General features: G+C 44.7%; 1 protein-coding gene across 1 annotated transcript; it reads left to right on the forward strand.

Annotated features, from left to right (window-relative positions):
- Positions 1–26,667, forward strand: LOC126536623 (beta-galactosidase-like). The gene is made up of 15 exons (XM_055073560.2): positions 1–223; positions 2,463–2,626; positions 5,459–5,609; positions 7,073–7,136; positions 9,271–9,365; positions 12,067–12,247; positions 13,017–13,197; positions 15,536–15,579; positions 18,345–18,460; positions 19,874–19,948; positions 20,973–21,059; positions 23,981–24,088; positions 25,040–25,171; positions 25,313–25,531; positions 26,418–26,667. Exons 1-15 carry the CDS (start codon positions 125–127, stop codon positions 26,649–26,651), a joined length of 1,950 nt encoding a protein of 649 aa, XP_054929535.1. The 5' UTR covers positions 1–124; the 3' UTR covers positions 26,652–26,667.
- Positions 26,668–26,845: the final 178 nt, after the last annotated feature.

Genomic DNA, 26,845 nt, shown 5'->3' on the forward strand with positions numbered 1-26,845 from the left:
GGGATATATAGCGGGCCCGTTTCCCATGAAGTGCGCTTGCTTGCGGCGGCTGCAGCGAGGACGTCGTTGTCGTCTTTGAGGTCGGCAGCCCGTCTCGGTCGCTTGTCGTCGGAGAACTCCGAAGATGATCGGCGATGCGCCGGCCGCCGTGTTCAAAGTGCTGGCCGTAGTGTTCTGGGCTCAAGCGACGCTGCTCGAGGGCCCCGCAGGAGCACCACAGAAAGTGAGAACGACGCTCGAAAGGCGCGGGGCAGACGTCTACGATGTTTATAGCTCGCCGAAAGCGGCACGGAGAGATAGGATATATATATATATATATATATATATATATATATATATATATATATATATATATATATATATATATATATATATATATATAAACGAGAAGAAAGGGGGTTAACCGAGGGGCCCGATTTTTATTAGTCACATCATAAGAAGCCAACAAACATTGACACCAAGGACAACATAGGGGAAATTGCTTGTGCTTAATAAATGAAAATATAGAAACGATAAATTAATGGTAATTAAAGTGGATGGAAAAACAGCTTGCCGCAGGTGGGAACCGAACCGTGGGTTGGGGGTTCGGTTCCCACCTGCGGCAAGTTGTTTTTCCATCCACTTTAATTACCATTAATTTATCGTTTCTATATTTTCATTTATTAAGCACAAGCAATTTCCCCTATGTTGTCCTTGGTGTCAATGTTTGTTGGCTTCTTATGATATGACTATATATATATATATATATATATATATATATATATATATATATATATATATATATATATATATATATATATATATATATATGTTCGTCGACAACATGGTGTCGTTTTTCTAGTGGCTGATGCAGGCTAAATCTACGTTTACATTATGACGTTCTGGTGTGTTCCTGCTCCATAGTCCAAAATGCAGACGGAGTCGCATGACATGTGATATGTGTTCATGGAGCATGGTAACCAAACACCTAGCTAGCTGCCTTGCCATAATGAGTAATGCAATGCACGCTCAAGAAGCAGGAGTACAGTAAGTCCCGTCAACCGTTAATAGTCACTCCTGCTTGCTCGAATTGCGATCGGATAAAACAGAAGTGCTTATTCTTCACAGCCATAACCGAGCTTTTTAGTGCGCTTCATGATAAATCTAAAAACAGCATTGGGAACTGTTAATCTGCGGTAGATGTTTACAAACAACGCAGTCTGGCTTTATCGCTTTTATTTCTATCCATGATTGTGGAAACTGTTAGACAACTTTTCCATGCTCTCGCAAGTAATAAACACAACAAAAGACAGAAAATTATTTGTGGGAAGGCGGAAATGTTGGCATAAGCTTGCATGAACTAGCCTACTAGTCTGTGTAAAGGCAGGGGAAGGAAGGACTGTGAAAGTACTTAACTATGTAGCAGTTGCCGGTATAAGAGTCCTGAAGCACACTAGAGAAATATGTCGCGGTAGGATTATTTAATAACAACGGCACCTGCCTGTCAAAAAGTGGCCTCAGGGATATTTCGTAAATCAGTATATGAGTTACGAAAACGGAAACACTTGCGTGTATCGCCTAATTATTATCGGGTAATTAAACTTGGCTTTTCGAGCGTTATTGGTATTGAATATTGACCGCAACAGCATAACCCCGTAAGCGTGCTTGAAAACTGAAGTTAATGACAAAATAGAAGTATGGCTGGAGGCGTCTAATTCCATGGCGTGTACGAAACATATGCCTGTTGTAACGACTTTACAATCTGTCTTCGAGAAATATCCGGACAAGTGTTCGTAACTAAGCGTCTTTTTTGGTAATCTTGAGCGAGCCATATTCTGGTTCAGTTTGCAGCGATCACCACACTGCTGCAGTTTGGGACATTTGATGTGCATGGCGTCTGGTCTTGATATTTCTGGCCACACATCTGCCCCAAGCACTGCGTGATGAGTGAAGGCTCCTGCTTACGACTACAGTTTGGTTCCAATAAATGACGCCAGAGTGCCGGATTGCGATTCCGGCTGAAGTTCGAGAACAACAAGGGTCGTGCCCACCTGGACTGATTGTAGGCTAGCGTGAGAAACACCTGACTGAGCTGTAACTCATGGTAGTAACTTGTACTCAGGTTCCATTTTTTAATGGTTGCAAGACGGTTCCTCCAATCTACAAAACGTCTCAGATTTACGAAGCTGTTTTCGTAAATCTGTTTACGAAGCTGAATTGTTCGTGAGAACGGGCTTCAGAAAGTCGACACAAACCAACGGTATTGATCACTAACAAAACTCGCAATGAGTCCGGTCAGAGACTCGTACAAATTGATCGCCTGCGTTACACAGACAGAGCTAAAAAATTTCTGGCTCGCAGCACGAGTCCGAAAATGCAAATCCTTGTTTATTTAGACGCGCGACAGTGCTTCTGTGTAACGTTCTTTAACCGCGCCCATTCCTTTGCATGCGAGTGAAAACTGTAATACTGCATACACGCAGGGTCAAAGGTCATTCGTGATCGACTACGAGAACAATCGCTACCTGAAGGATGGCGTGCCGATACAGATTGTGTCCGGGTCCATTCATTCATTCCGTTCACTTCCCCAGCAGTGGGACGACCGCCTGGCAACAATGAGAGCTGCTGGACTCAACGCGATACAAACGTTAGTATGTTCTTTTCGTTAGTTGTACGGCCTTTTCCTTGGACCCATACTATACAGCAGTTTTGCCCACGATGCATTCCTTTGTTCTCCTTCCACTCACCACAGAAAATCGTATTTCCTTGCGACACAATTTCAAAATGCAGCTACATCGAAATGACATTTATGTAGATGAGAAGCAGTAGTCCCGCCCAATGCAATACGCAGCCCCACCTAGAAATAAACCCGATGACTTCCCCTTAATTTTCTTTCCGCATTAGCAAAATAAGGAAAACAATTAGCGTATATGTAATAAAATTGAGAGGAAGATAAACAGTAGAGGGCGAAGTCGAAGTGATCACTTATCCAAGCAATTCGTATAGGCGTCCTTACTTAAAGCTCTGTCCATCATGTGACACCTATGGTAGGTGTTTAGAAAGTGATACATTTAAAGAAGGTGAACACGCCAAGTATTGTCGGCCTGTCGCCTGGAATGTATGGGTAGTTGGTTTTCTCTCATGACGTTCTGTCATGACTTTCTGTCGATGTATCGCGTAGACTTGAAGTCGACTTTGAAGGAGCGACTCTGGGGGCCGAGAATAAGGACACACAATTGTGAGCAGAGCTAAGCATAAAGAAGAGAAACCTCTGTAGCTCCAAGAGACGATGGCTTGTCGGCTTGCAATTTGTGCATGTCTTCTCTTAAAATGTCACGTGTCAAAGTCAAGCTACCAGCCATGATGCATGTCCTTGGTGCCTAGGTGCATCTAATTTTGACGCCATTGCCAGAGGAACTGAGAAATAGTCATTACAAGAACATAACCACCTTTATATTTAACTTTCGCGCGGGATGATGCGCGGTATGTTAAGTGCGTTGCATATCGGCGTTTGCATTGCTGCAAAAATGAAACAGAAAGGCTACAGAAAGATAGATGAGTGTATTATCAGAGAAACATGAATGTGGGTGGGGCCCATAAACAAAGTGGAAAAATTAAATCACCGGAGGACATTACCGGCACCATGAACTTTTTTATAAGGGTGTCCGAATAATGACGTACGTTTTCTTATAGAAACAAACAAATACAAACACACGGTTCAAAAGAACGAGCAGATGGGCTAGTTTGTTTATTGCATTGGCTAGTTGGTATTGCATGCGCTGTGGCTGACAGCCTTTGATCAATAAAGCGAAAATGCTATAGCGCCTGGTGAGATATAGTTTCGCTGGAATGTGATGTATGTTGCGCTTTTATTTCTTTGGTTATTTTGCTTCTTGTAGTAAGATGGTATATATGTATTGACGATGTGAAATATAAAATATATGTTGTTAGTAGTGCTGTGTTCTCGCCTTCTCTATCGTCTTGCGGTTCCCCTTAGCGCTATACATGAGGTAACACTCTAACACGGGCAAGTCTGACTTCGAATATAAGATAGAACGTTGCGCATTTACAGATTTCTGAAAGAAGTTAAAGAAGGTTTGACAGTTCCTTTATGCTATGCGAAACTTTCATTATATATCCCTTAAATTCATGTAACGTCGTTCATAACAAAAAGTCTGCTCAATTGAACACCTGAGATGTGACAAGCATAAACAGATCACACCACGCGTGCTATCGTAGAGAGAGCAGTAGGGAACTAGATCAACATCACGGGACGAGATGAGCCGAACTTTCTAGATAACCGGAGAGTTCGGTTTGTTAGGTAAACCAAATTTAGACTGACGGTGTCACTCAGAAAAAGGGCTGCACTAAGTTAGCATACGTGACTTCAGTGACGCATACACGATGTACAAAGAAAACAAACAATTTTCTATAACTTAAGCTAACTTCATATGTGGCAGTTTTAATTAGTTTACGTGAACTTACCACGCCAATCGAATTACCCGTTCCATGTCGTTTCATTGACCGGTGCCTCCTAGCAGCAACAACGCCTGCCTCAACATAATAATTTGAATTCAGAGTTTCAAGGAATTGCTTTATATTTTCGGAAGTGCACGCTTAGCAACGGAGCGCAGAACCGGTCTACCCGAACCTTCACCATTTGGATTCTTGAGAAGGATTAATTGTTCGGCTAGTCGTCGTTCTTGCATTGTTGGAAGGAAATTAGCGCAAACAAAAGACAGCACACACCGGAAGAGAAGACCAAGACACGGGATTGTTACAACTTAGTCTTAAGTATAGCACTCGTCTTCGTCTTCCCTTCCACTGTGTGGCCTTTTGTTCGCGTTAGTTACACTGCAACATTTGGTTCCTTAAGCGTCGTAATGCCATATATCCTTCCATTAACGAGCATGCCAGAATTTAAGATATGACACTTTCTTAATTGAATACAAGTTTAATGTCAAACACCATCAGGGTCGTATATTGAAGTATTGAGTACTCACAAGCATCTTTCTTTATTTATGCATATTACTGACTATAATTCCTCACCATTATTTTCAACGAGGCGCTGCTAAGGTAATAGTATTCGAAAGGGTAACGAGAGATACCTTAGTGAAATTATAGCGTTAGCGAAACGTGAAATGTAGGCAAGCATGCACAGGCCTGTCAAATACTTCTTGCTTTTTATCTTTTGCTGAACTGCCTGAAAGCAGTTGTACGTGAACTTCAATAGCTGTCACTTCAGCCTCACTCTGTGTAAGACTAAGTGGCAATTTGTTTCAACGTGACCTGCAGAAGTGACGTTAGGCCTCAATAATTCTGTTGACGCTGTTCTTCGCACACCGTGTCCTCTAAGCTTTCCACGTCTTGAAAGCGGCGTAGTAAGTAATCTAAGATACGTATGTAACTAAAATAGCCTGAGTATCACAAGGGGTATCACTAGACCAAGGTGAGAGCCTCTATCTTGCATGCGATGCAGCTACGTCGAGTGGAGCAGCCACGAACCGGAGGAGGGCCAGTTCAACTTTGAAGGACAACAGGACATCGTTCGCTTCCTAAGGCTGGCGCAGAAGCATGACCTGCTCGTCCTGCTTAGGCCTGGACCTTACATAGATTCCGAGAGGGACATGGTGCGTATTTGTCTTGGGCACGTTTGCTCTTTCTTACAGTCGATTGCGCGTTCATTTTGATACCGTGTCTTGGGAATGTAAAAAGATGTTGCGGGTGGGTAGGGTAGAATTGCTGGTGTAAAGGAAAAATTTCCATAGCTGAAATATTCCGAAGTTGAATGGCGTTTCTCGCATGAGGCGCATAACAGCCAGCTGCCTAACGTATAGAGCAAAACTCACTACGTATAGAGCTTAAAGAAGAAACCACGTGAGACGAACGTGTTCGTACATTGTGATCGTAGCTGTAGCTTGTCAGCGGTGCAGCTTATTTGTCTAATAGTTAAAACAGGAACAACACACATCGTAATCTTGCCTTACAAAGTTAGGGTGATGTTCCACGCAAGATATACGCTGGTGTTGACAGAAGCCAAGCGTCAAAATTACATCCCAAATGCGTTGCGCGTGCCTTATGACAGCACGATGGCACTTGTGATGAACAAAATCAACCGAGGGGTTCAGCTCTGGCAGTGCCCTCTTAGGCTCTGGTCATAATTCTTGTTCTAGTGTTCGACGCACAGGAGCAAAAATTGCGACTAAGAAACATGACTTCGCTTGTGATTATTTTAGCTCAGAGATGCTTTATGTGCTTTTCCCAGACCAGCACGTGTCAATACTCTTTTCTCTACGCTGTATTATATTCGAGACCCGAGCGAGAGGAACAAAAGACGTTGCAGTTGATGTGGGCTGGATGCCCGTATTCGTTGCTGACATGATATGCAAGCAAGTTTTTCATCGAGTCAAAAAAATTTTAAAAAGTAGGCACTAAAAGCCTGACAGGCAGTGATGGCGTTGTGACAGAGTTTAGCCAAGCAGTAAGAGCCAGAGTCTGCACGAAATCCATTTGCAAATAATTCCAGTCACCACGTAAAGAAAGAAGACGTTCTTCCCAGAGTAAAGCGAGCAGAAGGGGCCTGAAATCACTCAGGACTGTACTCGGCGCTTCTCAAAATGCTTGTTGCCATAGTTCGCACGCGTGCCCTAGCTTTAGCACGTTCTTGAGCATACGGTGGGCTCTATTCTGCAGTGCAGCGCGGTCGAGACCAGTAGAAATGCTTGCGTTGCCCAGCTGGCTGCATCCTCTACTAGGCTCCATGCCTGTCTTGAGCACGAAAGTTTGCGTGCCTGCTCCTTTTTTTTGTTTTTTGTCTCCGAATAAATTCGGTGCAGCTTCGTGCTTTCCTAGTGCAGGGCCTGTACGGAGGAAATCTACGTGTTTATATTTAAAGTGATTTTTGTGTAAATTGGGTGTTTGTAGATAAGGTTTATCAAATATTAGCAATATGTCGAACAATTTAATGTGCAGCTACCTAAGCGGGTGTTCAAGAATTTATTCGTACTTGCGAAGTTCTTGGCCGACTCTTTTTCAAAGCCGAAATACTTCTCGTCCTGATGTAATCTCCTTTGCTAATTTTTCCTTTCTTCAGGGCGGCCTTCCGTACTGGTTGCTGTCAACGAACCGTTCCATAGGGCTGCGAACCAGTGACCCACGTAAGAAAAAAACTAGATGATATTTATTGACTTTTTCTTGTCACTGCTTACGACGAACATCCCTTATATTCAAGCGGAAGTGAATATTATGTCACTCTTGCGCTCTGGATAAATCGGTCTACAGAAGAAGTTGCAAAAAGAAAATATGCTAATCACGAGGTGGCATCAAAATGTTTCGAGTCTAGCTCTGTTTTCGAGAAACTAATTTATTTATGTACATTCAAACATTGTTCCCTTCGAAATAGTACCCTTGATCAGCAATAAAACACTTCCATTGTTCTCGCCACGTTCCTTATATGTCCTGGAAGTTTTCTTTCCTGTACAAGTTGAGCACTTCCTGCGATTTGCGCTTCACTTCAGCAGTCCTTTCAAATCGGCGATCTTTAAGCTGGGTTTTTGATTTTGCAAAGAAAACAATGTCAGCCGAAAAAAAAAATTCTGGTGTGTGGAGTGCGTGTGGAAGATACATCGTGTTTTGTAAGGCCAGAAACTCGATTGTCCGCGGAGATCGGTGACAATGTGCACTGTCGTCGTGCCGCATCCACATTCTCGTGCATCACAGATCTGGCTGTTTTAGCCGACCTTCTTCGGACGCGCTAAAACTTGGCTGTAAAATTCGCTGTTGATGCTCTCGCTAACCAGGACAAATTGAAGATGACAAACGTTGCGGCTGTTCGAAAAAGACGATGATCACGCATTTTGTTGGGCTACGCACTTGCCTAGTCATCTCTTTTTTCTTCATCCGTGCAGGTGTTGCGCTTTCCATTTGCGTATGCTGTTGCTTCGTCTTAGCATCCTAGCAACACACCCACGTTTCGTCTTCAGTGATGATCTTCGATGCGAAAGACGGGCAATTCGCCAGATTTGGTTCCGGCCGACTTTTATTCTCTTCCCACAATTAAATACCCAGCTCAAAGCTTGCCGCTTTGACAAGGTTCGTGTAATCAAGCGCGAATCGCATAATGTGCTCGGCTCGTACAAGGAAGAACACCTACATGACATTCGCAAAACGGCAGGTACGTCGTGAGCGCTGTATTGCTGCGCGAGTGGACTAGTTCGAAGATGACTGAGTTTGAATGTACAAAAATAAATTACTTTCTTCAATATAAGCACAGTTTAAAAACTTATTGGTTCCGCCTCGCAATATGCCTTGCACAAGGCGAAAGTGAACAAACCGGAACGTACTGGAATGCTGTTCAGTTTAATAATGCTTATGAATGGTTTTTGCTGTGTGTCTATATTTCCCCGCAATGTTCCTTTGTTGGGACATCAGTCCTACGGAACAATGCTTTGCTAAAGCAGTCGCAGATTTTTTTCTCAATTATTTTGTGAATACCGTGCTCTGAAGACAGCAAAGTGTGAGACAATTCTATTTTTGCTTGCGGGGGTTTGACTACTTCGTTGTCCTGATTTGTAACTCTATCTGATCCTTCAGAGGTTGCTGAATGTCCTAGACCTTCATCTTCCCACGTGAATATGTTCGAAGAAAAATACCAGCCTCGGCTGCTAACGCAATAGAAGCTTGAACCGGCCTGAACCCCTATTTTTTTAAAAAGTATTTAGCTTCAAAGTGCTTACAGCATGATTACATGATGCGCATGTAGGAAATTACAGATGCAAACGAAGGCAATGCGGTGTCAATTCGACTCACCCCTTGTCGCGTTTACATGAACACGTTCCCGGTCACAAATGAAGTGGCGTCCAGCCTCTCAACCAAAGGGAAAGGTCGATATAGCACTGCCTAATTGCCGCTTTTATCGATAAGCGTTGATCTCAGTCGTGCTCGCGTAATAAAACGAATGTTGCAGGCGGCTTGGTTCACGACATTTACATGGACGCCGGCAAGCAAATTCCGACCTAACATAAAACTCAACCACTCAGGTATACATAAGCACTTGATAACAAGGCGTCAAAGACAGGCACATCCAACACACAAAATGAGCGCCAACTTTAAATGTGTTCTTCATACAACCTATTGCGGTATTATAAAACGCGTGTTTACGGGATGCGCACTGAAGAGGCTTGCAACTAATTCAACAAAATTCGTTCGCATGGTTAGGCTTAGTGCAGGCATTACCCTTCTGATCTGGACGTGCTACTCGGCTTATCCAAAGCAAATCTTCAATTTTCGCAGATTACATCGCTTATGTACATCGCTACATTTCTCAGCTCCTCCCGCTCATTCAGCCACTGCTATATGTCAACGGAGGACCTGTCATTGCTATTCAGGTGAGTACACAGACTGAGGCGATCACTTGATATATGTGGACACTTCCTACTGATTTCATAGGCGACTTACCATCAAGATATGAAACTTCTTCGTTTTGGCTGTCATTGATGCCTTGTGGCATCAGGGAGAGCACTGGAAAGCAGAAATACACAGTCTTACTAATACAGAGAGAACGCGTCATAGTAAAACCACATTTTATTAAACCAGTTAGACTGAACAAAAACTTTACTGTCAATAAAAATATCGCCGCAGAACTTTGCTTAGCTAAGCAGAGTGATTCAGCAAATAATTAGGCCCCAACAAATGAGATGAACGTAGAATACTACGGATAAATCAGTGTTGGCGAAATCAATTTGCAAGCGTGTAATCTTACCAATGATTCTGCGCTTCGTTAGCCCTTGAATATTATATGGCACACTATATTGCTGCTGCACCAAAGTGTGTTCGCGGGAAAAAAAGTAAGCTGCAAACTTTAACTCTTTATTGCAGTTCGCAAAAAAAAAAAAAACGCCGTTTGTCAAGGCGCGTCTCTAGCTATCGCGAGGAGCTAGGATATCAGCATGATTGCCTCAGAATAGGGTAGGTCTCTAGCGCGTAGCATTATCAATATCGCTGGTGCTTAACGGCCCCATCAAGCTCAACAGAACGCGCAGTACTTTGGCCATTAAACAAGTAGGAGTTGAATGGAAACCACCAGTTATTGAGACTTTGCGCAGGTTTACTATGGACATGTATAATCTACGTGTTCGAAGTTACTCTCGTGGCAAGAAAAATGTGTTAGGATGAGAACAAGTAGCCCAGCGTCGGCGAATGGTGACTCAGTACCGGTGCGCTTTCTTGGTACTAACAAAATTCCTGTAATATAGCCTGTTAAGGAGTGTACCTCGTAGTGTTTGAAAAACAATACGTACATGGACTACTGCAGGCGCAGCAAGAGTAGAAGAGACTTGATAGCAAATATGGCTAAACCACTTTGATAGTCTTCTGTAAAGTTACTTCTCATGATCAGGGCCCTTTGTTAGTAATTGGCCTACATAAACGTGCCCTTGCGCATATTTTAGAGACTGAGTGTCAATTGCGAATTCTCGTTCTCTTGCTAGGATATTGAGTATTATCTTTATTTCCCGTATAATAACCTTGAACTCTACTCTTACTTTGTCGGCTAAGATCCTCATTCATTTCTTTCATGTAATCTCAATAATTTCTGAGCGGACAATATCATCAGTAAATCGCACGCTGTTGAAATATTCGCCATTGATACTCACATTGCATCGTTTCAGTCTAACAACTTCAATACATATAAGCATACCGTGAACACCATTGTAGAGGTCTCGTCTCCTTGCCTTACCTCTAGCTTGATAAGTACGCTTCCGCATTTCTTGTGAAGAATTAGGTAGCTGTGGAATCTCTAAATATTTGCTAAGATATCCACGTACTCTTCCAGTACTCCTTGATTAGTAAATGCCCCCGTGACTGCCGCTATTGCTACTGAATCAAATGCCTTTTCGCAGTCAAAAAAATACATATAGTAGTATTGCCGGATAATCAACGCTTCATTGATGGTAAACTTGCCGCAGAAAGGCGACAGGAGACAGACGCTCGATTAAACCGCGAGGAACAGGGAAAGAATGGTCTCCACTCAACCACTTACTACTGCAAGAATTCATTCCCAGGTCAGCGCTTTTCTTTAGTCCTTTAGAGTGCGATCTCTCCCGTGTTGTGGCAAGGTCTCTTACAGCTACAGCAGAAATTAAAGGTACTAACTCTCCTTGGCAGTGCTGACCAATGCTTGTAGCAGGAAACCGGAAGGAAAGGGCTTTCATGTTGTCACGCTGTAGTGATGGCGAACAAAGACGCAGTGTTAAAAACTATGAGTCAGGAATTTAACCCTTTATTGGGCGAACTTGTGCTCACGCAACAAAACGGCGAGACGGATCGTCGATCGTCGAAATATGACCTGCGGCTTAAGCGCGTTGGCTATTTATAGACGACTTGTCGAAGGCTCAAGAGTAATCGCTGGCGCTCGCGTGTCTGCCAGAATTTACGACAAGATATACAACAGACAGAATCGTCGACAACAGTTGTAAATGTTCCGATACATGCAGGCGCGTTTTGCTTCGAGCAATAAGATTAAAAACTGTAAGCAGGTGATAAACGGCCACCGCAAGAACAAGTGCGAGTGTCATTATTAGCGCCTCACTAGACACTGTCTGACGACATATATGTGATCAGTGATGTATTAGAAAAAATGGAACATAAACTTGTAAAATGCCTTTATGGTCTTACTTATTACTTTATATCGCGAGGAACGGCAAAGTAAGCTATCATACTTCACTGGCACCCTCTAAAGGCACACTAATTCAAGGAAGCACGAAAAGATTCTAAAGTGAGTGGGCCGGCTCTGGAAATGAATGCTGCAGAACACAAAACATATTAGCGGAATGAAAATGCAAGTGGAAAAAGAAAGGACATGGGTCTTTTCCCTGCATCTTGTTTTTTTTTTTATTTCACCTAATACGTATCAAGATGACTATGACCAACTACAGCGTTTAATGTTATAGAATTCAGGTCTACGAATACACATATTGAATTTTTTTAAATTTATGTTTCCTTATGTCGGTGTTGGCTCTCGCTAATCCAGATGTGGTCGTCAAACGCTTCACGTGTTTCAGCTTACAATTTTCTCCACGCAATGCCCAGGTGGAAAACGAATACGGAAGTTATGCAGCATGTGATTACGTGTACACTGCGTATCTGCGAGGCATGATTCGCCTCTACTTAGGCAACGACGTCGTCCTCTACACGACAGACGGCGACGCAGATGGTTACCTGAAATGCGGAAAGCTTGATGGCGCCTACACAACGGTGGACTTCGGCACAGGTAAATGTGCCTATAAGTAGACCCTAGCAAGACAGAAGTTCAGATGAAGATCGAAACTTAACATGACGAGGAGTAGTCGAACAAAGAATGTCACTCTAGGCCAACTTTTCGACAAAGTGAATTGTCTTCGTCAGGGCGCCTTGACGAAGGCTAGTCCAATTGTCTAATCACTGGCTTACAGCGAAATTCCTTGTTAGACTGCTCCTCCTCATTATAAGTAGACACCACAGTTTATAAACAAAGGAAGACGTGGTTTGGGGAACGAAGCGAGACGGTTACGTGAAGAATGCGAAGTGTGCTAAAATATTTTAGCGTGACAGTGACGTCACTCCAGAACCTACCTATTTACAGTGCGGGAACACTTCAACGCCCTCTAGCACGAATATATCATTATTTTTTAGTCTGCAGTAAAACACGCATGGTATGTTCACTCGCCTGACCCTGCAAACAAAATGATACATTACCGTTGTTCGCCCAGCTTGCCCACGTATGAGCTACAGCTGTTGCGGAGACGTGCGTTGATTTCGCCATCCACCTGCAACTAAGACTAAATACTAAACGACAAAGAAGGAAACTTATAATGTTCTCTATTGAAGGATGCAGAACAAAAAAATGCAATCTATTTGCGAAATTTGAGGAATAACAAACCTCAGTGAGCGAATAATCTCCTTTTAAAGTGGTTATAACAAAAATGCATGTCTGTATATGTGTATACATTATGCGTCAATGTTCTGCGCGCTAACAGGCATTGCTCACCGCGTCGTCGCAGGGAGTGACATCGGTAAGGCGTTCGCTGTGCAGCGGCGGCACCAGGAACGCGGACCACTGGTGAACTCGGAGTACTACACAGGCTGGATGGACCACTGGGCTGAGCCACACTCGGTCGTGAGCACGAGCGCTTTCGTTAGCCAGCTGGACAAGATGCTCAGCATGAACGCCTCCGTCAATATGCAAGTCCCTGCTACTATTGATTTACGGCATCGTGAAGAAATCGTCTCGGCATGACTGCATCGACATTAGTTCGATTATCATTGACGCAGTGTAGCGGCACACCGTATTGCCACCGCCGAAACACGTCATGTATGAGGCGTGTACTGCAGACTGGCTCCTCTCTCGCGCTTCACTCGGGACACGCTGCGCTATCTAGCGCCGCCGCCGCGAAGTCGGCGAGTGGCGCTTATCTGGATAAACATTCAAACAAGATTGTCGGAATACATATGACGCGGTTTCGATTCCGCATAGCACCGGAGACGTTTTAAAATGTTTCTTTGTCATTGAAAAGTGGTGCATTCCCAGCGGTGCAAACTCAGTGATCAACGTAGGCGTGAAATAGGTTCATTGAAGAGCGGCACATACCCACTGGCATGTTGTACCCAGTGACCCAAGTCGGCGTTAAAGACGATGGCTGAAGAGCAACACACACCGTATGGCACATACCAAGTGACTCAAGTTGGCATGAAAAAGGCTACCTATAATTATACGAGGTGATATCAAAACGTTTTGAGGCTGACTCGGTTTAGACGGGAGTAATTAATTTTATTTGTTTCTTTAGTTTTGGACAATACAAGGCATTTTCTGTGGGTCATGACAAAAGGAGGTGATTAACATCGTGGCGAAGGTTGGTCACTGAAACGCTCTGACCTTTGAAAACAGACCCCTTGCGCAGCAGTACAGCGCTCCCAGCGTTACTGTCAATTTGCGAATACGTTCTGGCCGCCTTCTTTCCGGAAATAGTCGAGAACCCTTTTGCTATTCAATCTTAATTAAAGAAGCGTACCGAAATGGCAGCGTGTGAGTGTTTTTTTTTAATTTTGGGAAGAGAGCGAAATAAGCAAGAGCCTAATCTGATAAGGAGGGTAGGAACAATGTTGTTTCCGGCGAGAAACTCGCGTGTGCGGAGTCATGTGTAACGGAATGTCATTGCAATCGAGTAGCATCGAACATCTCGTGCGCCCCGGATCGGCTATGTTATTGCGATAGCAGTTATATGGACGCTCCAAGTGCATTCCTACCGTCGGCGTCGCCGTGAGGTTCCGTATAAAGCCCAAGCACGATAATATCGTCGCCGCGCCATATGCTGTATGTGCGGGTGAAAGCTTGAGAGGGTGAGCCGGTGATCGCGGCTCAATCTCGCGAACGAAAGGGAGGAAAGTAGGGAGGAAGCGCGGCGTCCTCCGTCGTGCGCAAAACTCCGGGGGGAGGGTAAGGAGGGGGGGCGGGAGTGGGGGGGCGTCCTACTCGGGGCGGCCCGGGCGGCCGCATGCACCCACCCGGGCCATTGTATCTTGAAAGCCATCTGCGATGGGGACAGAGTCCGCCGCGAGCTGTGTTTTCGCGGCTTAGTTCGCATTGATCCGACACGCAGCACGAAGGTCAATTTTCTTGCTGGTGCTTGCGCGCTATCTCACTCCAGCGTTTCGACAGCTAGTTTCAGTGGTCATCGAGTTAGATGTGTTCATTTTTGCTTGTGCGCGCGTGGCACCATACTTGTTAGTTTAGTTAGCATGCGTATGTTTACAAGTTTATACGGCCGATAAAACTACTATCCTGACTTCGTACAGCTGTTCATTAATTTGCCATCGCAATCGATGCTTCGCCTTTCGGGCAAAACTGCGACTTTTTTTCGAATGGCTTCCCTTAGATGCCCTGAAACTTGACAGTAAAAATTGCTGTTCGTTGCTCGACCATTGGCGATGAATTCCTGATGTACGATACTATGCATGTCGAAAAACACGACGAGCATTCAATTTGTCGAGCTGCAGATATTCCTAGAATATTGTGGATCATGTAGAAGTTTGGCTTTTTCACTACGATGAGGGTTTTCGTCTCAGGGTCCGTACCAGTGCACCTAAGTTTTGTCACTAGTGATGATCCTCGATCTGAAAGCCGGGTGATTCGTCGGATTTGGCTCACTCTTATTTCGATTTCTTCCTAAAATTAGAAAGCCAATTGGAAGATCGCCAGTTTAACACGATTGCATAAATCAAGCTCAAATCGCAGAAGGGTGCTCGACTAGTTCCGGAAAGAAGACATTCAGCAGATATTCGCAAGGTGCACGAAATACTGGAAGCGCTGTATTGCTGCGGAAGGCGACTATTTCAAAGGTGAGAGTGTTTGAATGCGCATAGATGAATTTCGCTCTCGAAAACAGTGCCAGTTCGGAGGTTTTTGATACCACCTTGTACATACTGCAAGCTGGCTGAAGTTCCCGAACAATACTAATCACATTATTAAGCTTTTGACTGAGTAACTTGAAGACTGATTGCTTGATTCGTCTTATTTCAACAGGTACGTCTTCCATGGCGGCACGTCATTTGGGTACAAGTCTGGAGGTAAGGACCTAAGTTTAGCATCGCTGTTCCGGAATTTCCGTGTGCAAGGTTAGTTTAAGGGTGCCCCTGTCCACGGTCGAGTGTGCGGTGGCGTAACAGTCAGCACGGGTTATGAGTAGTTGCCGCCATTGACGATAGCGTTTGTAGGAACTACATAAGGTCCGCGTTCCTTAGAAATAAACAAAGATGATTAAATATACCGCAGTTGTGAATTACAGTAAGACCATATTTATGAAGCCTGATGATGATGATGATGATGATGATTTACTGCCATCATCTTTGAAACGAGGCGGTGACAAATAGTCATGTAGCCTGCTTGACTTAACCAGTTACGCTATACATGTTTTTCATCCTAACATTTCTGTAGACATTTCCTTTATCTATATTTTTTTTTTCAGAACTTCTCTATCTACCTTGTACCGCTACCTATGCCAGTACATGATCCGGTCGTATCAATCTCTTCCCTGCTTTCTTTTTATCAATACTCTAAACTTCTCTTGCTTATCTCGACTACTAACCGCTTGATGCTTCCGTCCACTTAAATTAAAGCGCATATGGAAGACGTACGTTTGGGTAATCCTTTCGCATTCCATTAGGATGTGCTCAGTGGCCTCCAGATTTTTTCTGCAGCATAAACATGCCTCATATAATTACGAATACTTGCTGCGGTATGTTTTTGTCCTTAGGCAACCAACTCGAGCCTCAAGTAGCAAGACACTTCCCTCAGTGTAATCGTACAAATTTTCCTTTCTAATTTCTTTTTTTCTCATTCTTGTAAATCTCCATGGTCTTTTCATTTCCATTCTTTGCATCGAATTCACTGTCTTTGTTTCTGTAACTTTCTTTCTGATCTCTCCTGGTTGTCTGTCTCCACTTTAAATTACCCTCTGCTTGGCTGCCAACTTTCTTGACCTCTTCCTCCATTCGGTGTCCGCGCTTTTTAGGTACAGATACTTGTGCACTTTAGCCGCCCATTTCTTTTGATCCATGTTGCCGAGTCTTTCTCTAAAAATAATTTTACTCTGCACTTCTCTGACTTCAAACGAGTCCCAACCGATGTCCCATTGAACTGCCTTATTTGTCGTTTTGCCGTGGGCTCCCAAAGCCAACCGGCACACCGATCTTTGGTTAACTTCCAACCCCGACAAGATATCCGATTTTATGCACAGAATGTCATTTGCGAATGATGATGAGCGCTGGTACCATGACACCTTTCCAGATTCCGCGCACCACTTCATATTTATTTCGGCCCCAAAGTGCCATATAGTATTTCATTATTGGTGCATTATGCTTCCCTTTTATTTTTAGGTTATATTGGTGTGTGCTTGAATTTTCTTTCGTTTATGTATGCGCCAAGATGTTTATATTGCTTGACTATGGGTATGACTTGCTGTTCTATCGACACCAAGTAGTTGCTCGTCCCTTAATTAAAGATCATAATTCTCGATTTCTCTGCGCTAAAATTAAGGCCTAGATTTGTCGTTGCGTTGCCACACATATTGGCCAATGTCTGTAGATCTCTTGCATCGTCCGCTAGTAGCACTATGACGTCCGCATACATCAGTGCGGGGACATTCTCTTTCACCATTTGTCCATTACGCGTGTAAGATAAATTAAATCCTAATTGACTGTTTTCCAGTTGTCTTTTTATGCCCTTAACATAAAGCATGAAGAACAGTGGAGATAGAGGGCGCGTTTTCTGCAGTCCTTGGTGAATTTCCACCACTTCATTACAATTTCAGCCTTCCCATACAGTTTTTACTCGGTTTTCTCTATATATCTCCCTCTGCAGCTCCACGAAACCGCTATGTCTTCGTGTTTGAGAATATCCCATGACAACTACCTGCCTGCGTTGTCGTAGGCTCCCTGTATATCTAGAAATACCATCTATAAAGGTACATTCTGAGCTACTGATATCTCTATGCGCTGAGTTCGAACAAAAATACTACCTTCTAAGCGTCTGCCCGGTCTGAACCCATTGTGTAGTTCCCCCAGAATATCGTTTGTTTCCGGCCATTTTGACGTTTCTAATTTTATTGCTTGCATTTCCATTCCATATAGCACCGACGTTACTGTAACTGGCCTGTACGAGCTCGTCCTATCCTTATCACGTTTGCCTTCTTTCCGATTTGCCAATCTTGCTTTTACGCCATCCAACTGGAATTTTCTTCGTCTTAATCACTTGTTTGATGGCGTTTGTCAACAGCGCCTCGCTCTTTGGACCGAAGTTCTTGATTAGCTTTACTGAGATTTTGTCGGGTCCTGCGGCGGTGTTATTAGGGACATTTTTTTTTTCTCCTTTCAACCAGTAAAAGCTTTCTATGGTAAATTTCGATCTCTCAGGCTTCTCTGTTGATGCTGTTTGGGTCTGAACTAGGCTTTCTTTTGTGCCGAAGTTAGCCCTACCCGTGTCAACCTCAGCCTCAGCAGGGAGGCGCCCGCCCTCTGGTGCACCGTCACCTTTCGCCGCCTTCCAGCTTCTCTGTGGCGGCCCCCTTTTCCTGCACATCGGTGCTCCCGGTAGACCAATATTGTCCACGGTTCCTGTCTCTAATTGTACAGATATTGCCTGCCAAGTGGCTCAGTGCTTCGGATGTATAGTGTAATAGCAATCTGTAATTATAAGTGCCTTTACACGCTGCCTTATTCTTTTTATGAACTGCCACTCAATTTCAAGTCCAACGGAACTCTATATTATACGGACTAAATATGTCGGTGAGCCTTTTGAAAGCCACGAGTTTATTGATATTTGCATATACTTGCAGCCAACGTGGATGACCACTTCCATCCGATTCCCACCAGCTACGACTTTGACGCGCCGATCACTGAGGCCGGTGATACGACGGACAAATACCACGCCATACGGAAAACCATCGCGAAGGTACATGTGCAGGTCGCAAACATGGATCATTTCAGGATATGCACCCGGTTTCACTAACATTGTACAGAAAAACGGGTTACGCATTATCTGGGTAATAATATATCGCAATTTTTGCAGGGCACCGCTGTCTAAGAGGGTCAGATAGGCTTCACTAAGTGTTCGCGAGTTGAAGCTGCGGCCTTCGGTATCCAGACGGAGGGCAAGGGCGAAGAAGTAGACGTAGCATCTCAGCGTGGATCGTATATAAGCAGCAGATTTGAATGTTTAACGGAAACTAAATGAGGGAGACAGCTGAAATGCGAGAAGGAAAGCGAAGCTGAACCTGGCCAGAACACAGCACGCGCCTAAGTGGATCGAGAAGGGCCGTCAAGAGATACGCACATAGGAGGCTACGCTGAAGAACGAATGATCTAATGTTTCATTGCAACGCCGAAATGAGTTGTTTGCTTCAAGTGAAAAAGATTATAACTAGCCCACCGTCTTCCTTCTGTTCGGCCCCGTGGATTATTTTTCAACGCACATCGATGGATGGATGGATGGATGGATGGATGGATGGATGGATGGATGGATGGATGGATGGGATGGATGGATGGATGGATGGATGGATGGATGGATGGATGGATGGACGGACGGACGGACGGACGGACGGACGGACGGACGGACGGACGGACGGACGGACGGACGGACGGACGGATGGATGGATGGATGGATGGATGGATGGATGGATGGATGGATGGATGGATGGATTTTATGCAGCACCCGTTTGGATGAAATAATTCAATTCCATCCAGTCACCTCCGTGCACATACAAATAACGGCCGTTCTTTCTTTCTTGCAAAGCAGTACGAGGGTGGCGCAACCCATATCACAATGGCTACGAATTGGGAGACAAAGTCTGTTAGACGACGAATTCTACACGATGCAATGCTTAATCTTCCTGTTAGAAGGTCGAAAAGAAAGAAACAGAGGTGTGCTTACTTATAATGTAGCATAGTGATCGTGAACGATAAAGTTTGTGGTAAAAGGTACTTGTGCCCGCACATACCTCGAATGACGTAACGCCTCTGTGATTAAGGGTGTTGTTCAACAGCGGGCGAACATGGGAGACTCAGCCTGGAGCCAATGTCTCAACAATGAGATAATGAGACAAGTCCACTTCTCGAAACATTCGCTCCAATATGCGTCTTCCCTTGTTCGCCCGCTGTTGATCATTTCAAGTATCCATCATCCTGTGAACGCCTTTTCTGTGTCGTATGATAGGCAAAAAGTGCATTCGCTATGGTTCGAGTACAATTCATGGAATGAACAGTTGAGCGTAAAGTAGGATGGCACCAATGAACATGAAATACAGAAAGGCCATAAAGGAAACGCACTTGACAAGTTTCATTCATACACAGTATTCATCATACGCAGTACCTTCCGTTGCCACCGGGACCCGTTCCAAAGCCTAAACCGAAAATGGCTCTTGGACCATTCAAGCTTAGACGGGTGAGCTTCCTTAATTGTTTATGAGCTATAATGTGTTCAGTGGTAACCTTTTGTTGCGATACCAATTGTGCGGACACCCCAGGCGAATTTCCGCCGTCGTCGTCGGTGTCAGCGTCGCCGTGAGGTTCCGCATAACATCCAAGTGCGATAAGGTGCGCGCCGCGCGCCGTATGTTACAGGTGGGAGGGAAAGCATGTGAGAGCGAGCTGAGAAGGACGGTGGCTTTGTGCGCCAGTGATTTCTCGGGCGTGCGAGTGAGGAAGGCGGGCAGGGGGTGCGTCAACTATTCGCGTGCGCAAGATGGGGGAGCGGGGAGATGTGCGCGTGCAAGAAGCTCAACGCACTTGTCTATAGACACGCTCCTGAGGGCCAGAGCAGCTACTAAAGCTCGAGCCGACCACTAGGCTGAGATAAATTAGTGGAAACCGTAAATGCAATCACGCAAGCTCCCATACAGCCGATTTTGTTCCACGTGCCATATTCAGATATTGCCAGCGCAGTCCCGAGCACGGGGCTCGCGCGTTCTAGAGAAGTGTGTCGCCCTCTGTGCTCCGGAGGCGGCAGCGCATGGCGCGGCCGCGCGCGTCCTATTTAGGGGGCAATCTGAATCTGAATTCGAAGTGTAGCCGAGCTGAGATAACTGACGGCTCCGTGTGCGCTGAGTTCTCGCGCACCTAGTTCGAGTTGAAGCGAGAGGCAGCACGAAGGAGAATTCGCTCGCCGCTGCTGCCGCTCTTCATCGGGCTAGCATTCCGACAGCGAGTGTTTGCGGTCATCGAGTGAAATGTGTTCATGTTCGCCTGTGGGCACGTGACACCGTGCTTGTTAATTTAGTTAGTAAGCTAATGTTTGCAGCAGTTCGTACGGCTGATAAAGCTACAACCTTAATTACTTTGTATAGCTATATAGCAGTTTGCTAACGCAATCAAATAATTTGCTAACGCCAACAATGCTTGCGTTTCGGGCGAAACAGTGACTTTTTGCTTCAGTACTTAAATTTTTATAAGGACTTTTTTTTTTGCAGCTGTTCGGTCTGAGTGAGCTTCGAGAGATGCTTTCAAGAGCCACGATAACGTCAGAACGCCCCCTGACGTTCGAGGAGATCAGGCAGGTAAGGAAAGGCCAAGCGGACTAATTCATCCGTTAACCTATAATCTACAGCCCTTTCATATTAAAAAAAAATATTACAAAAAAAAAGGACGAGGAGCCGGCACCGCCTGAAAGTTGTACCGTCTGCTTCCTGTCGCAGAAAAGGTTAAATGGCCACGAATGCAGGTAATATATGATGATGATTCATTGGCATCCCCTTTGAAACGGGGTGGTGAGAAATAGTAACCTAGCCTGCATGATTTAATCAGGCATGCTATACATGTCTTTCATATTAGCATATTTGTATACATCTCCTTTATCTCTTTTTTCCCCTCAGAACTTCTATATCTACCTTGTACTGCACTACCTATGCCGGTACATGATCAGCTCGTATGAATCTCTTGCCTACTTTTTTCCCACCAATACTCTAAACGTCTCTTGCTTATCTCAATTGCTGACCGGCTGATGCCTTCCGTCTACTTTAAATCCAAGCACTTCTGGAAGGTGTACGTTGCATACTGGTGTCGTTGGGTGAATCCCTTCGCATTCAATTACGATGTGCTCAGTGGTGTCTAGATTTTTTTCTGCAGCATACACATGCCTCATCTAATTGCGAATATTTGCTGCGGTATGTTTTTGTCCTTACCACACCACACAGAAAAGCAGTGCCGGCTGTTGAGTAGTTGGTTCACCAGTTCGTAGGTCTGTCAACATTACATAGTTTTTATACATAATGTGAGCAAATGTAATGCATTCAAAATTAGTTGAGAAATGGGCATTCGCCATGCAAATCATCCGAAAGTGCGCGCACCGTTTGCTTTTCGTCTCTATTTCTCAGTCTCCTGGGCTTTCCTTTTCGTCAAACGAGAAAACAGATCGCTCGGTAAATAAACACGTAAGGGGTGAATGAACCCGTACTGTACTCTCCCTGCATTTCACGTCAACAGCCATGGAACTAGGCCTTCTGCGAATGCTTCCTCATACTACCAGGTTGCACCGGTAGCAACGACGTGTACATTCGTCCGAATTGCATTTAGTACATACGTGCTTTCTCGCTGTTATGTTTTGCGTACACGTGACCCGTCCATTCGTCTTCACGAACAGAGACCTTGCAAAGCTTCGCGCCCTGTAACAGACCACTAGATTTTTAGAGCAAGGAGAAGAACGGCATGCAGCAGTTGTGCCGCTAATGGAAGACATTCACGCCATCTCCTTTACAGTTTTAGAGCGCGAATAGTCACAATATTATAGGTAAGATTTCTAGTAAAATAGGACGCCGTGTACCCAAGTTATTAAAACGAACTTCCTTTATATTACAAGTGAAAAAAGAAAAGCGTCCTACATTGTTGAATACGCGACTTGAATTGTGTTTTCGCCGTCAAATTCAACTGCAAGCACGTAACACGCCTATAGGGGAGCTAGTTGATGCACGTTTTGAGAATAAACCATGCTAAACACGGGGCAACAGAATCAGAGTATAGCTGAAAGGATACCTTGCCCCATGTTTACCGCTGTTTGCCCGAAAAAGCATGTACCATCGGCTAGCTCACCTAGGCGCATTACTAGGGCGGCGTCTTTTGTCCTGTCGTGTTGTGCTTGTCTCTGTTTCCTTACAACTACACAGCTGCCACGGCCCACATCGAGACGTCTATACCGAATGCGCTCTACCAAATTAAACTTCGACCAACGGCGGTCATGAGCAATTCGGAGATATCTTAGAGTACTTGTTCAAAGTATTGAATTGATGCTTGATAATTTAGTTAAAATTAACAATGGAAATAATAATTGCTCAAATCAGGACAATATTAACCGTTCGAGATTGAAATTTCATTTTGAGAGCGTGAAGGAATGCTTCTACATGAAAGGGAAAAATTGGCCTCCACCCGAATTGTAGCACGAAACTACAAAGGAAACCCGTACGGGTTTCTCAGAAAGAAAGCCTCGCAGTTGAAGAAAAATTCGTCCTGGCCCGGGACTCGAACCCGGGACCAACGCCTTTCGGGGCGGTCGCTCTTGGTAGAGCGACCACCCTCTGCTCCTCTGCGTTAATAGAAATAGCAGTAGACTTGCTTCCATTTTGTCTCGTTTAGCTCACACGTGTACGAGCTAAGTGCAGCTAGAGCGAGGGAGCCGCTGGTGTCTTTCGCAATGCTTCCAAAGGTTTCGCAATGCGGTTAGTGTTTAATGCGATTTGATTTCAATGTCGCTTCACCGTAAGTTGTCACTATGCAGCATCATGCGTAGTATTCAGAAGGATGAAAAATAGATTAGTTTTCGCTGATCACGACTTCTAGTTGCTTTCAATAAAAATGACTATGATGTGACTATCATGTGATGCGACTATGACTACCGGAATGCAGAAGCAACCACGTACTTCTACTCTGATTTTCGTTAAAATAGCGCGTATGCGCGAAATTGATGCATTTAAATGCAGCATCTAGTATCGCCTACAGCGAGGTGTCGGGATAATAAATTCGTTTAGTTATTACCGCGCTATTACGAAGTGCAATAACCATGCATTTAACTCTTTGTGTTGTTTCAAGCGATGCTGAATTAGGAAAAATTGATCTGCTGCATGAGAACACGGGCAGGGATAGTAACCACCCTTTCTTCTCGCACCGCTTTTTTTTTTTCAGCATTTCTAGCGTCAGCATCATGGCACTACAGGGCTCAAGGTCTAAGCTGCTCCCGTAGCGTGACAATGACATCGGCGGGCTCTGCTTCTCTTCTAATGATTCCTCGTCACGCTACATGCATATCTAATGGGCGGGTGCTCTGAGCCTAGTTTGGAACTTCTTTCCCGCCGCGGAACCAAGAAAGCGATAAACATTTTTAGAGGGGACAGTTTATACTACAAACGGTAGCTCGTTTAAGGAGAAAGAAATAAAAGTAACTTTGTCGTTGCTGGAGCTTTGTATCTAAAACATCCTACCTTCCTCGCAGAGCCAAGCGCTGGTGCTGTACGACACGTTCGTGTCGTTCCTGCCGCGCAACCCTGGAGCACTCAGGGTGCCTGGACTTCGGGACCGAGGATACATCTACGTAGACGACGTACGTGCACACGCCACGATTTTTCAGCCAACGTGCTGATCTTGTAAAAGCCACAGCTTTTACAAAGCTTTTACAGCCGCACAAAGGTGCTGCTTTTACAAGCCCTTCAAGAACCAAAGAAACAAAAAATGCACAAGCATGTTCGAAATGAACCGTTGTAAGTAACAGCCATGCACACCACAGCGTGAGACAGCATTTTCTTTTTGAAGGGTGACTGAGTTCCATCCGCGGCTGGAGCAGTTCTATTTCTTGCGGTGTAGTAATGGTTTTGAAATACTCTAAAGAAGCAACGGTTTAGTAGCGCAAAAATAAACTCAATATTAAATGTGGGGGCATGTTACTTTTGTGAGGAGGGTGATGTTTTTAAGCCATCTTGTTCAACTGAGCCTTGTCTTAGTGGATACCGTACATGGGAACGCCAGCTTTCTATTAACCATGCGGCCCTATAGAAGTGTAACGTCATTGGTGCCTTCACGTCCATCACTTAGGGCCACGAGCGACTGACTTTATCTTGCGGTGTGGAAGAGCAGGTAGCGAGAGAGTAGAAATTAACATAGCAAGACAACTAGCTGGAAAGCAGCCGCTACCGGCTGTCAAAACACTACATGCGCTTCCTCTTCCACTACATGTTTGGCTGTTGCGGACTCCTTTTGCCGCACTGCAGTTGTGGCTGTAATGGCTCTTGCGTCGGTAGTCGTTTCATATTGCGTTGAAGATGAAGGAACCGCAACAGTGGGATAATGAACACATAAGTTTCAATGCGCTTATCAATGTGAGAGCTTTACATTATTCGAAAGAGAAGAGGTAATAGGCACCTTTTTGTTAAATGCCACTCTGTAAGGCGTTTTCGCAAATGCATAACCAGTGTAACGTGCCGTGTGCGAGATAAAACCTATCCGCTTATCTTCAATCTATATTAGTCGATGCTATTTGTTTGTTCTCCGTTTACAGCTGTACCAAGGCGTTATTTCTCGCATGGACAACGTCTTCGACATCATGGTGTCCGTGACCAAAGGCCAGAGATTGTCGTTGCTGGTCGAGAGCCAAGGAAGAAATGCCTACGGAGACCTTAACGACGCAAAAGTGGGTTTATAATTGTATGCTGACCTCATTGCAAATTAGTGGATGTCCTTGTTCCGATCATAGCAACTTCTGAATATGCTATCTTTCTTTAGCGTGTACAGCGTCACGAATTTATAGTTTATAATTTATACAATGTTCCAGGGAATCATTTCGGATGTCACTCTTTCCGGAATCGTGCTCACTCACTGGAACATCACTCCCATCGACGAACGGAAGTCACTGTCTGGAAACCTTGCGGTCATTTCGCAGAGGAACCGCCACATATGCGGCACCGGTGGTTTTGGAGCATATGAGGCTAGGTTTCCTTTGACGTTGCCTTCGCCGCTGGACACATTCCTAAGGCTGGATAACTGGAAGAAGGCAAGCATTTGTTCAGTGAGAAAAAAAAAGGGGGGGGGGGAGGTATTATGATTTTCTTGTAATTCGTCTTCGTTTCCTTTTTTTGTTTGTGATGGAGTAAACTGGGCTTTCTGGTGCTTGCTTGAGGACATATTGCAGGGCGAGAACACAATAACGATGGAAGAAAGGCATGTGTCACAGGCGCTGCGACATGTTTCGTTGTCTTTCATCGTGGTGGCGTTGTTGAGCTATCGTTACCTACTTCCTGATTGAAGTCTGAAAGACAAGAAAATCAGTTCGTGTAATTTGACGCGCGTCCTAGAATAGCTTGTCAGTGTGTTTTACGTACACTACGAACCAAGCCAATCCGTGAAGCAGCTGCATCGCCACTTAGGCTCGGTGCTTATGTCGACGGCATATCGTCGACATAAGGTACTCTGAGGCATGTACTACAAGGCACGTTTGTTGCGTTTTAGACTTTTTATAGGGATATTGACACGTTATTTCTGACTATTCATTTTTTTGTTAAGTGAATCTCCTATACCTTTAAAGCCTAGATAACATGATGACAAGCCTCAGAACGCCGTTAATAATTTAATGTAACAGCTTTCCAGCAGCAAGTTTCGGTTTAGTTTCCAGGAGGATACTGTGTCGTGACGTCACAACACAGTATCCTCTTGGAAACTAAACCGAAACTTGCTGCTGAAAGCTGTTAAATTATTGCCGGCATTTTGAGGGATGTCACGATTTTTTCCTAGGGTTTAGAGTGCTAGGACTTTCATTTAACGCAAGTAATGAATAGTAGAATATATCATGTCAGTATCCCTAGCTCCCGTTCCGAGCTCAGTGTGGAACTTGCATCTGTATTTCTTTGTTTTTCAACTTGCAGTTCTCATTCTTGACGCAGGGCGCAGCCTTCTTGAACGGGTTCAACCTTGGCCGCTACTGGACGCCCATGGGTCCTCAGAAGACCCTGTACGTGCCGTACGTGCTATTCAAATCTGAAAACATTCTCAACATTATCGAACTCGAGCAAGCGCCGTGCGTGGACCAGTCCACCGCCGAATTCGTCGATACGCCAGAACTCAACGCAACTGTGCCTCTTCGAGCGCATGCTGAATTCCGAAAGAGAGGCAAATAAATATGTTTAAACGGGGTGCGGGTCATTGGACTCTCCATTATGTCACGCTGCAACTTGTCTTGATATTGAACAGGTAGGTTACAAAGGCCGACTTCAGACGGACATGGATGCGTAAGTTGCGGATGTACCACTGCATATACATATACTACAACTCACACCGCGCAATACACTGCGAATCTTGCTGGCTATCACAA

The sequence above is a fragment of the Dermacentor andersoni genome, chromosome 4 (assembly GCF_023375885.2).
Source record: "Dermacentor andersoni chromosome 4, qqDerAnde1_hic_scaffold, whole genome shotgun sequence".
NCBI lineage: Eukaryota > Metazoa > Arthropoda > Arachnida > Ixodida > Ixodidae > Dermacentor > Dermacentor andersoni.

Coding starts and splice junctions, on each gene's coding strand:
- LOC126536623 (XM_055073560.2), top strand. CDS start 125: ATGATCGGCGATGCGCCGGCCGCCGTGTTCAAAGTGCTGGCCGTAGTG. Junction 13,198..15,535: donor ATGAACGCCTCCGTCAATAT/GCAAGTCCCTGC, acceptor TTATTTCAACAG/GTACGTCTTCCATGGCGGCA. Junction 25,172..25,312: donor GAGACCTTAACGACGCAAAA/GTGGGTTTATAA, acceptor ACAATGTTCCAG/GGAATCATTTCGGATGTCAC.